Source organism: Somniosus microcephalus, chromosome 12 (genome assembly GCF_052327205.1).
Source record: "Somniosus microcephalus isolate GS21.2 chromosome 12, FLI_Smic_1.0, whole genome shotgun sequence".
NCBI classification, from domain to species: domain Eukaryota; kingdom Metazoa; phylum Chordata; class Chondrichthyes; order Squaliformes; family Somniosidae; genus Somniosus; species Somniosus microcephalus.
In genome coordinates this window covers 28,971,017-28,983,124 of record NC_140998.1, presented here as the reverse complement: position 1 = coordinate 28,983,124, position 12,108 = coordinate 28,971,017, and the positions used below count along the sequence as shown (strand labels likewise).

At 45.0% G+C, this 12,108-nt stretch overlaps 1 protein-coding gene across 1 annotated transcript in view; it reads left to right on the top strand.

The window, feature by feature from the left end:
* The window catches only part of LOC147109099 (latent-transforming growth factor beta-binding protein 2-like), an 817,740-nt gene that overhangs the window by 716,306 nt on the left and 89,326 nt on the right, over positions 1-12,108 (top strand). The window contains exon 27 of the mRNA XM_086002712.1: positions 4,049-4,174. Coding sequence (XP_085858838.1) covers positions 4,049-4,174 — 126 coding nt within the window. The remainder of the gene's footprint in view (positions 1-4,048; positions 4,175-12,108) is intronic.

Genomic DNA, 12,108 nt, shown 5'->3' with positions numbered 1-12,108 from the left:
GATTTTAACTACCTAAACTAAATGTTAGAGAGTCTAGCACAGCCTTAGTTACATCCTTCACTTATGGATGCTAAAGTGCTGACATTACTGTTGATGTTAGCAATGAAACCAAAAGCTTCATTACAGCTCTGCAGCTGCTATCGATTGTTATGGGTACATAACGTAGTAAAATACCTAACAGTGGCCCATTTAATAGTTTACGTTAACTGTCTTGAACTTTAACGATTGTTAAAATTCTTCTCTGCCTCGTATTATGAGAATTCTAATTAGGTATTAGTATTTGACATTGTTGAATATTTGTTTGAGGATTTACCTGTCAAATAATTATGTGCAGCTGTGGTTCTCTTCTTGCTGTTGCTGTTAAGCCATCAGAGTTGTATTTCAGCAATACATTGAGAAAAAGATCTCTTTTCAATGAGGTTCCTGTTTAAACTTTCCTTAGCAGTTAATGACAAAGCAGCTCAATTTCAAAGTGTCACTTCTTATAAAGAAATCATTGTTGTCAAACAGCACGTAGTGCTCCCTACAAATGCCAGACAGGTGTGCATTGAGTTGGAGAATAGAATAACTATTAAAGATTGCAGTGGTGCTGCAATCGCCACGCCAGTTAGTCCATTTTGATTTTGGTCATTCTTTTTGCAAAGTGTCTGACCAAATAGGTTTACAATCCACCTCACCACATTTGGAAAAAATAAATATTGACATCTGTACTTTGAACAAATTACAGTAACAGCAGATCAGTTGATTTGAGTTTGGGCACAGAGAGCACAATCTTAAAATTCACTGAAGACATAAAAATAGGGGATCATAGACAGATTAGCAGAATGGACTAATAGATAAAAGATGCAATTAATCTGAATAAGTGTGAGGTAATACATTTTGGGAAAAGGAATATACACTTGGGCCCGGATTTTAACTTGGGGCAGCAGTCGTGCAGCCAAATTGATAGCCTGGCTGGCGCCCGGGAGAGTGAACCCGCGGCAGGAGGCCACAGCAGATGACCCTTGGGGACAGTCCACAACAATCGGGAGGGAGGAAAGTCAGGGATCGGGGCTTGGGGGTCGTAGGGGGAAGAGATCAGCCATCAGAGCTGGAGGGAGAGAGAGGCCATCGTGGCTGGAGGGAGAGAGAGGCCATCGTGGCTGGAGGGAGAGAGAGGCCATCGTGGCTGGAGGGAGAGAGAGGCCATCGTGGCTGGAGGGAGAGAGAGGCCATCGTGGCTGGAGGGAGAAAGAGGCCATCGGGGCTGGAGGGAGAGAGAGGCCATCGGGGCTGGAGGGAGAGAGAGGCCATCGTGGCTGGAGGGAGAGAGAGGCCATCATGGCTGGAGGGAGAGAGAGGCCATCGTGGCTGGAGGGAGAGGGAGGGAGAGAGAGGCCATCGGGGCTGGAGGTGGGAGGAGGTCGGCAATCAAGGCGGGTGGAGAGAACGGCCACGATCAGCAGTGGGATGGGCGGTCTTCCTTGAGGGGGCCGGGGGAGCACACCTGCTCCTTCTAGCCCACAAGGATTGTTGAGAAAGGGACCCTCTCCCACCCATCATGGGGGTGGGGGGGGGGCAGTTAATAGTGTGGCCACAGAAACTTAACAGCATAGAATCTCTAAGATAATACCATGAATCGGAAACTATAGTAATGAGGAGAGACTTGAGACAGTGGGACTATTTCCACTGAAACAGAGCAGGTTAAGAACAAATTTAAAGTGGAACTGTAACCCAGCGGGAGTCTGCTTTTAGGAAGAGTGGGATGGGGGGGGGGGGAGAAGAAGATGAAGATTAGGGTAGTACTACTTTACCTAGAGAGTGGTTAGAATGGGGAACTTGCAACCATGCGGAGTAACTTAGACGAATAGTACAGATGCATTTAAGGGAAAGCTAGATAAGTACATGAGGGAGAAAGGAATAGAAGGATATGCTGATGGAGTGAGATGAAGTAGGGGTGGAAGGAGGTTCGTGTGGAGCATAAACACCAGCATTGACCAGCTGGGCCGAATGGCCTGTTCCTGTGTTGTAAATTCTGTGTAATAGAGGGTTTTAAAATTATGAAGGATTTTGATAGAGTGAAAGGCCTTACCTCTGGTTGGAGAATCTGTTTAAAATTTTCAGTAAGAAAAATTCCTTTACGCAGGAGGTTTTTGGAACGTGGAAAACTTTGCCAGAGGGATTGGTTGAGACAAAGACCATTGCATCTTTTAAGGGAAAATTGGATAAATATTTGAAGCAGAGCAATATTCAGACTATGGGAAGAGAGTGGGCCAGTGGGAGTCATTTTGGATTACTCCAGCAAAGAGCTTGCACAGTGATGAGGGGTGCAATGGCCTCCTTCACTCAGAGGGTGGTGAATCTGTGGAATTCTCTACCACAGACGGCCGTGGAGGCCAAGTCACTGAATATATTTAAGAAGGAGATAGATAGAATTCTAGACATGATGGGCCTTCAGTAACCACAAAACTAGAAGTTATAGACTTAAACAAGTTGGCCTAGAAATTGAGTTTGCCTCCGCCAGGGCTGTAGCGCCCGAAATTTAGCGCCAGCGTTAATTGCCGCTGCGCCCACCAAAAATTCAGCTGCGCCGCGCCCAGACGGCTGCGGGCGCTAATGGAGGGTGTCAGCGCCTCGCAATGGGCGCTGAATGCAGGATTGCGGCGCTAATCCCCCGCTGCGGCACCCGATGCGGTGCGGCAGGCTGGGGTACTGCAGGCCTCCTCCTTCTGTTAAGGAAGAGCTGCCTGCAGCTGACCGCTGGCCGGTGGAATCACACGAAAAATGAGCCCGGCACCTCGGAGAACTGCCAGGCTCGAGGCCCACACACATCTGTGCCGCGGGGGGGTGGTGGAGGAGTCCGGGGAGGGAGGTGCGGGCAGGCGGCCACCGGGAAAGCGGCCGGCCGCCGCGCCACCTTAATGCGCCGGCGCTAAGTCCAGCAAGAAACTTTTGAAAAATCGTTGGTTGCGGCTGCCACGGGCGAGGCGGCCGCAACTGAATTTCGGCGTCCGGCCGCGTTACCACGGCAACCGGGACGCTGCGCACACCGATGACGTCATCGGTGCCGGCGCAGCGCTACCGGCTAACGCCGATGGTAGGGCCCAAATCAATTTCCGAAGCGGCTATAATTCCGGCGCAAGGCCCTCTAGCGCCTCTAATTGGGCGCTAACCCCACTCAATTTCTAGGCCGTTGGCTTTTAATCACTAAGATCAGAGCTAACATCTCAACACGCCGACTGGTTCACAGGAATGAGTCATACAGATCCTGGGATCTTTATGTAAGAGAAGTCAGGGGCGGAGCCAAGAGCCAAGACCTGGAACCTCCCAGGTTAGTCGGGAAAGAGGAAGTGAAACTATACACAGTGGGGGAGGGTAATATACATGAGTGCAAAACGAATACAGGATCAAGACAAACAGATTTCATTACAAGACACAAAAGGCATCAAGGGGTATGGGGAGAGAGCGGGAATATGGTGTTGAGATAGAGGATCAGCCATGATCATATTGAATGGCGGAGCAGACTCGAAGGGCCGAATGACCTACTCATGCTCCTATCTTTCTATGTTCAGTACTTGAAACTTCTATGGTTCTATGGCAGATGCCTTGGAACAGCAACACGAATTGCTGATGAGGTACATCCGATGACCAGCTTTAATATGCCTGATTATATGTTGAATTAGAGCAGGGAACTAATAGGATTGAAAGAGAGAAGGAAACAGCTTCAAAATTGAGAAATTAAATTAGAATGTGCTATTTTTTTTGATCCTTAAATTTGCAATACCAAATGTGAAATGTTCATAAATGATCAAGCAGTGATCATTAAATTTGAATTCCGCTGTACTTACTAATTTGTTTTATTGGCATTATAAACAGTATGGACACCATGTTGATCTGTGGGATACTGCCCTTATTCCATTTATGAATAAGATCATCATGACCTACTGGAGAATGAAACTCTTTTATTCCAGTAGTCCCTATTGTGCATTCCTCTGTTTATATTTCAGCATTGCTAAGCACTTAGGAAAATTTGTTATTAATTCCAATTGTTTTGGGGTTTTTTTTGCAGACATTAATGAGTGTATGAATGAAACTATCTGTGGTGCTCATGGGTATTGTGAAAATACGGATGGTTCCTTCCGCTGTCTGTGTGATCAAGGTTTTGAGATTCCGCCAAGAGAGCAAGGATGTGTGGGTAAGTATGAATTGGAAACTTCATGCCAAGCCTCATTGAAAACTGTCAAACTGTACAAAGTCTCTTTGGTTTCGCCAGGACAGCCAGCTGGGAAGTGCAAAAGAGGTTTACATTTCTTATATTGGCTGCACAGGTTCCTGTTGCTAGTCAGGATGAAGGAAATATTTATTTGTGAATCTTCTATCAGTTAACTGTTGGTGAGGTCCATTCTGTTGAGATCGAGCCTGAATTTCAGATGTCCACAGCGCTACATGTCACTGTTACAGAAAGTACAGGAAACTTTCGTTTAAGTCCGGAAAGCTCTATCTACCGGCAAAATTCAGGAGCCGTTTTCTATAAGTTTTTTTACTTCTCGTTGCTTTTTTTCCCCCAGTCAGGCTCTGCAAGGTCTGTAGCTAAGCAACAGCTTCAGCTAGAGACGCTTGCAGCTGCAGCTGACTGTTTTGAAGCTGTTGCTAAGCAACAGGGTTTGTTGAGTCACACGGAGCTGAAAAGCTCTGTATGTTTTAACATTGCCGCTGGTTTATACGGCAGTTTTGATCTAACGGCACCAGCTCAGTCCCGTCAGTGCCGGATACCAGAAAGTTTCCTGTACTACAAACAAGTTTCTACTATACAAATCCCAACAATGCGAAAAGATACTAAGAAAGAATTCATGGCGTTTCTTAGTGCTTGAAGCTATATAAAGTTAACGTAAGGTATGAAGAAATGGAAACTGTCAAATTAGATTTGTTTGCATCACCCGGCAGAAACTTTTATATGGTATAGAAAAAGGCTACAATTCTGGGAGTTAGCTGAGAAATGGCTTATTTAACAAAGTTTTATTTATTCTATGAACCAACTAAGAATTTGTTTCGCGTTTTCATTTCTTCAAGTTCAATGCACCTGCCCACTAATTCCCCACACTACAGTGCTTACCAACTCCCACAGAATTACTTTGTTGCAATTCCAGCAACATCACTGGTAGAGAGGAGTAAAGATATTGGCCCTGAATTTCCGATCGGAGGCTTCCTGCGGGCAGATGCCTCCGATCAGAAAAAATTCTACGAACCTACCTGCTGATTCCGTAGATACCGAGGTTTCCGATTCTGGGCCTCTCCTCTTGGAAATGCGCAGAGGCCCCGCGTATCCCAGGGGTGCAGGCGGTTCGCAAGCGTCCCTGGGATTACGTGGGCCAAGCCAACCAATGGAAGAAGGGAATCCCCCTTCATACTCTTGACAGTTCCGTACGCACAGAACTGTCAAAAGTATGAATGGGGATGACTGCAAAAATGCAACAACACACTGAAATAAATAAATAAAAACTATTACATATATAAAATTAATTAAAATGGCATTTAATTACATATGTTATTTTTTGAAATTTTTTAAGTATGTTTTAACGGGGCTCAATATAACCTTACCTTATTGGACAGGGTTTTTAATTTATAAGTGAGTGATAAAATCTTATTTTTCTCTTTTTTTAAACTCTTATGCTAGTAAAAGCAGGCCTTACTCCTGCTTTTACCAGGCGTAAGAACTCTATAGCCTTTCAGCGGATGGAAGTTGGGCAAAAAGCGCAACTGTCCACCCGCAGAGGCACTTTTCTTGGGCATGTGGGTGATCTCATAGAGTCATAACGGCACAGAAGGAGGCCATTCGGCCCATCGAGTCTGTGCCGGCGCTCTGTAGAGCAATCCAGTCAGTCCCATTCCTCTGCTCTATCCCCATAGCCCTGCAAGTTTATTTCCCTCAAGTGCCTATCCAGTCTCCCCTTGAAAACATTGAGTGTCTCCGCTTCCACCACTTCCGTCGGCAGCGAGTTCCAGGTCCTCACCACTCGCTGCGTAAAAAAGTTTTTCCTCACGTCCCCCCTGTATCTCTTGCCCAAAACCTTAAGCCTGTGTCCCCTCGTCCTTGTACCATCAACTGGTGGGAACAGCCTTTCCCCGTCTAGCCTATCTGTCAGAGAATTCTTGACAGATCGCAAGTTCTGAGTTTTAGCGCGTGCGCCGGCGCATACGCACCCATGGGGGTTGCAAATTCAGGGCCATAATTTTTTGTCTATTGATTGGGGAAAAGTTGCCATATACCTTATTTTTGATTCAACTTTTAAGTTTGTCCATGTTTGCATCAAATGTTACACAGATTACTTGTTAAAGGGAATGAAAATGCAAGTATCTTTACTATTCTCTAGCTAGCACCTTCTGTATTTTTATAAGTCTATACCCAAATTTTAAGTCAAATAATGTTGGAATGCGAATAGGCTGTTGAACTCATAAGCTTGCCATTGAAATCATTTTCATACCCGTGTTAATAGCATAAGAACATAAGAAATAGGAGCTGGAGTAGACCATTTGGCCCCTTGAGCCTGCTCCGCCATTCAGTAAGATCATGGCTGATCTTCTACCTCAACTCCACCTTCCCGCACTATTCCCATATACTTTGATTCCCTCCGTTCCCCAAAATTTATCGACCTCTGTCTTGAATATACTCAACGACTGAGCATCCACAGCCCTCTGGGGTAGAGAATTCCAAAGATTCACAACCCTTTGAGCGAAGAAATTTCTCCTCATCTCAGTCTTAAATGGCCGACCCCTTATTCTGTGACTGTAACCCTGTGATCTAGATTCCCCAGCCATTTTCCCAGCATTAACCCTGTCAAACCCCTTAAGAATTTTCTATGTTTCAATTAGATCAGCTCTCATTCTTCTAAACTCTAAGGAATATAGGCCAAGGCACATTGTATTGGTGCCAAGTATATATCCTTCGGCTTCCTGTTAAATCGTCAGTGAATCCATTCTTAATTTACATTTTGTGATGCGTCATGAAATTTTCATTTTTTCACTATCCAAAATAAGTTGGTATTCTGTCAAATCTTTATCATGGGAGGGAAAAGGACGGGGGGGGGTAATTTTAACTTTTGGCAATTGTGTAATTGAGCGATATCAGATCGGCAGCCCATTATACACGCTGCCCCATTGACTTCAGTGGAAAGGAAAATCAGGTGGTTGGATAATGATCGAATATCGTCCATTTTATAAGCTCGCCGAAAGTTAAAATTACCCCCAGAATATGACAGAAGCTGTACCTTAATGAAGTTATAGAAACAGAGGGTGGACCCTTTCGGAAATCACTCTGCAAAGGAGCATAACGGATATTTATTTGGAGGGCAGCGTGACCAACACTAAAGTGTGAGTGGCCTGTATGGAGTAAAAGAAAGAAAGACTTGCATTTATATAGCACCTTTCACGACCACTGGATGTCCCAAAGTGCTTTACAACCAATGAAGTACTTTTTGGAAGTGTAGTCACTGTTGTAATGTAGGAAACGCTGCAGCCAATTTTCGCACAGCAAGCTCCCACAAACAGCAATGTGATAATGACCAGATCATCTGTTTTAGAGATGTTGATTGAGGGATAAATATTGGCCAGGACACCAGAGATAACTCCCCTGCTCTTCTTCAAAATAGTGCCATAGGATCTTTTACGTCCACCTGAGACAGCAGACGGGGCCTTGGTTTAATGTCTCATCCGAAAGACGGCACCTCCGACAGTGCAGCACTCCCTCAGCACTGCACTGGAGTGTCAGCCTAGATTTTTGTGCTCAAGTCTCTGGAGTGGGACTTGAACCCACAACCTTCTGACTCGCGAGGTGAGGGTGCTACCAACTGAACCACAGCTGACAATAGAATGTATTAAAGTCATAGAGTTATACAGCACAGAAAGAGGCCCTTTGGCCCATCGTGTCCGCACCGGCCATCAAGCACTGTCTATTCTAATCCCATTTTCCAGCACTTGGTCCATAGCCTTGCAAGCTATGGCGTTTCAAGTGCTCATCTAAATGCTTCTTGAATGTTGTGAGGGTTCCTGCCTCTACCACCCTTTCAGGCAGTGAGTTCCAGATTCCAACCACCCTCTGGGTGAAAAAGTTTTTCCTCAAATCCCCTCTAAACCTCCTGCCCCTTACCTTGAAACTATGCCCCCTGGTTATTGACCCCCCTACTAAGGGGAAAAGTTCCTTTCTATCTATGCCCCTCATAATTTTGTATATCTCAATCAGGTCCCCCCTCAGCCTTCACTGCTCCAAGGAAAACAACCCCAGCCTGTCCAGTCTCTCCTCATAGCTGAAGCGCTCCAGCCCAGGTAACATCCTGGTGAATCTCCTCTGCACCCTCTCCAATGCAATCACATCCTACCTATAGTGTGGTGACCAGAACTGCACACAGTACTCCAGCTGTGGCCTAACTAGCGTTTTGTACAGTTCCATCATAACCTCCCTGCTCTTATACTCTATGCCTCGACTAATGAAGGCAAGTATCCCATCTGCCTTTTTAACCACCTTATCTACCTGTCCTGCTGCCTTCAAGGATCTATGTACATGCACACCAAGGTCTCTCTCATCCTCTGTCCTTCCTAGGGTCCTACCATTCATTGTGTATTCCCTTGCCTTGTTAATCCTCCCAAAATGCATCACCTCATACTTTTCATGGTTAAATTCCATTTGCCACTGTTCTGCCCATCTGACCAACCCATCTATATCGTCCTGTAGCCTGAGGCTTCCCTCCTCACTATTTACCACTCCACCAATTTTCGTGTCATCTGCGAACTTACTGATCATACCTTCTACATTCATATCTAAATCATTAATGTGCACTACAAACAGCAAGGGACCCTGCGCCGATCCCTGCGGTACACCACTGGACACAGGCTTCCAGTCACAAAAACAACCTTCGACCATCAACCTCTGCCTCCTGCCACTAAGCCAATTTTGGATCCAATGTGCCAAATTGCCCTGGATCCCATGGGCTCTTACCTTCTTGACCAGTCTCCCATGTGGGACTTTGTCAAAAGCCTTATTGAAGTCCATGTAGACTACATCAACTGCACCACCCTCATCCACACACCTAGTCACCCCCTCGAAAAATTCAATCAAATTGGTTAGACATGATCTCCCCCTGACAAAACCATGCTGACTATCCTTGATTAATCCTTGCCCCTGATGTTAGGCTCACTGACCTGTAATTCCCTGGTTTATCCCTACTACCCTTCTTGAATAATAGTACTATGTTAGCTGTCCTCCAGTCTTCTGGTACCTCCCCTGTGGCAAGAAGATTGCAATGGGTAGAGCTTATGGGCTGGATTTTCATTGAGAAGGCGGGTAGGAGGCAGGACTACAACTTTCAGGGTTGTAGTCCCGCCTCCATCGAGTTGTAGCTGACCCACGTGATTTTGACTTGATTGACCTTGTTGCGCCCGCCCAGCGGGCTCAGCAGGCCAATTAAGGGCCACCCGGCAACAAGTGACATCACAGATTGATACTTCATCTGTGAAGACCTTTTGACAGATGAAATAGCAGCGTTTCAAAGCTGTTTGAAGCTGTCAAACACTGACAATCTGTACTCTACGTTAATTCCTTCATCTCAGGATGATTTAGAGATCTCTCCGGAACAGAAAGCTGAATGCTGCAATTTTTGACAGCTCGTGGCCATTCTGCTTTCTGTGCCGGTGAGATGAGGGACTCCCGAGACCTGAAGGGAGGAAGGCTGTAAAGGTAAGGAAAACTTGTTTAAACACAGTTACCTCTGCAATCATGCACCCATCACTCACCTGAACACCGGACATCTCGACCCCTCCAAGCCCTTCAACCCGACGGCCCGTCTCGTTAACTTGGCGTGGTTTGGAGCCGTCGGGAATCCCACACTTCAAGAATGAAAATAGGGATTAGGCTAAAAACTGCCTGTTAACTACCTGTTAACAGGCAGTTAATTGGCACTAATCCCCTTCTCGCCTCGGGGAGGCGGGTCCCAGTGCGGGTCGGGTACCCGCCTCCTTTGAAACTGGCATGGAGGCGGGTTGGGGGCGGGATGGTTTCATGCCCCCCGATTTCGGGATTTTAACCCCCCACACGCCTCCAATCCCGCCTCCACGGCCCAATGTAAATCCTGCCCTATGTGTCTAAAGCTGAAGATCAGGAACTTTTGAAGTGCTGCTGAGGTTCACAATTGGGAAAACATCGCGTGGAAGGTAAGCTGAGATGATAGCAATGTGCATGGGAATAACTACATGGAGAAGCAACAGTGGACAGATAACTGCAGGATCTGACAGAAGGAATAACAGTGGTGTCTGTTGCCACTGTGGTTATGCTAGCTCTTTGACTGCAATCTTACATCCCATCTTGATATCCTGTGAGGTCCTTTGTCGCAACCCTATATCCTATGAAATCTTAAATCACTTGTCACTAACCTGCAATATTGAAAGACATAGCTGTTATAAAGCACATGTAAAAATCATTGTAATATATAAAATACTAGATGGCTGATTCCGCAATCGAGTTCTCCTGACGAGAGTGGCCTTTGATGAGAGTGCTGATTGGAAAATTGCAGACCTTCAGTGCCTGATTCTCCATCCTTTTAAATGAATGTGAGTTTGTGATTTCCTGACTGGCGCTCTTTGTGAATATCATTCCTCACAGGGAATCAGCTTTTTTATGTCTTCAGCAAATTACGAACAGTAATGTACTCATGGGATTCAGCTGATAAACAACCCATGTGAGCTTTGCATTCAAGGTTCATGACATCATCTCAATCCATTGTTTTGATGACTGTCTTGGCATCTATTGCCAACCATCCAGAATCATCTTTGTTATGCATCTTTCATTTTGACAGAATATAGCTAGGTAAATTCATAAATGAAAAGAAATATATTTAAATCTCTCTTTCCCACACAGCAGGAAGACAAAAATAAGAACACTAACCTTAATTTAATTAAAATGTCCCTTATCTTGGTTATTATGAAAGAAACTGTTTCTTCGGCTTAACAGAAGTTTGTTTATCACTCGTGACCAATTTAAAGTTTTAAGATATTTCAGCTGAAAGCTCACAGAAATTGTAACGCTGAAGTTAATTAAGCTAAAATTGCATTCTGAACTCACATTTGCTGATAACATTCTAAACCACCAACAGCTGTCCTACATATCAGGAAAACTACAGTCACTAACCTGTTCCCAAACAAAGCTCTATGTTACTTCAAAATGATACAGGATGAAGGAGGAGTACTGGATGTTAAGTCCACCATTCCCCAGTCTTAAGCACTCAATCAAGCACTGACTGAAAATTGTTATTAAAACAGTATATGAAATGTCAATGTCATGTTGTGTTTCTTTCATCTCGACGGGTCAGGGTGATTCAACAGTGAACTGTCTGGGTAACCAGCTGGCCTTTTATTTGTTCAGTTCTTAAAAACAGTCGATGATGTATGAGTGAATGTTCAAATCTGTTTTCCTTGAAAGAGTTTCTCACATTTTCTTTTTGCCTCTGAAAGTGATACACTGCAAACTTTCAGAAGTTTTGCTGTCATTTTTATTTGGTGATTAGCCACTTTTAACTGAAAATTAATAACAGTTTTGCATTTTATTTTATTTTTTAGGTTTTTGTAAAACCAATAATAGATGCAGAGCAGTTGATAATATATGACCCCCTCAGGTTACATCATACACAGGCTTTTTGTGAGCACAGTCCCAATATTCTTGGGTATATTTGGCACAAATAAGACCCCAGAAACTGCGAATACAATAGTTGCTTTAGTCTCGTATCCCGGCCAGAACTAACATTTAGCTGCCACACCATCAGAATATATCAACAGTCAGGTCCATTAATTGCAAATGTCAACACATAGGCCCGGATTTTGCGGTCGGCAGCAAACGAACGGTGCTCGCCGTTCATTTCGCTTACAGGCTGCCCACAGACTTTTCGTGGGCTTTTGCGTGGCAATTTACGGCCAGCGGGAGCCTAATAAAGCGCGGCGTCCTCCACAGGGGACCTGGGACCTGTGTGAACAGGGCAAGCAACAGCGTGTCTCTTCAACCAATCAGACTGAAGAATCCTTACTGAGCCACGCAGAGTCTAAACCAGGAAGTGTAAGTTAGAATATTTAATTCAATGTAAAATCATGTAC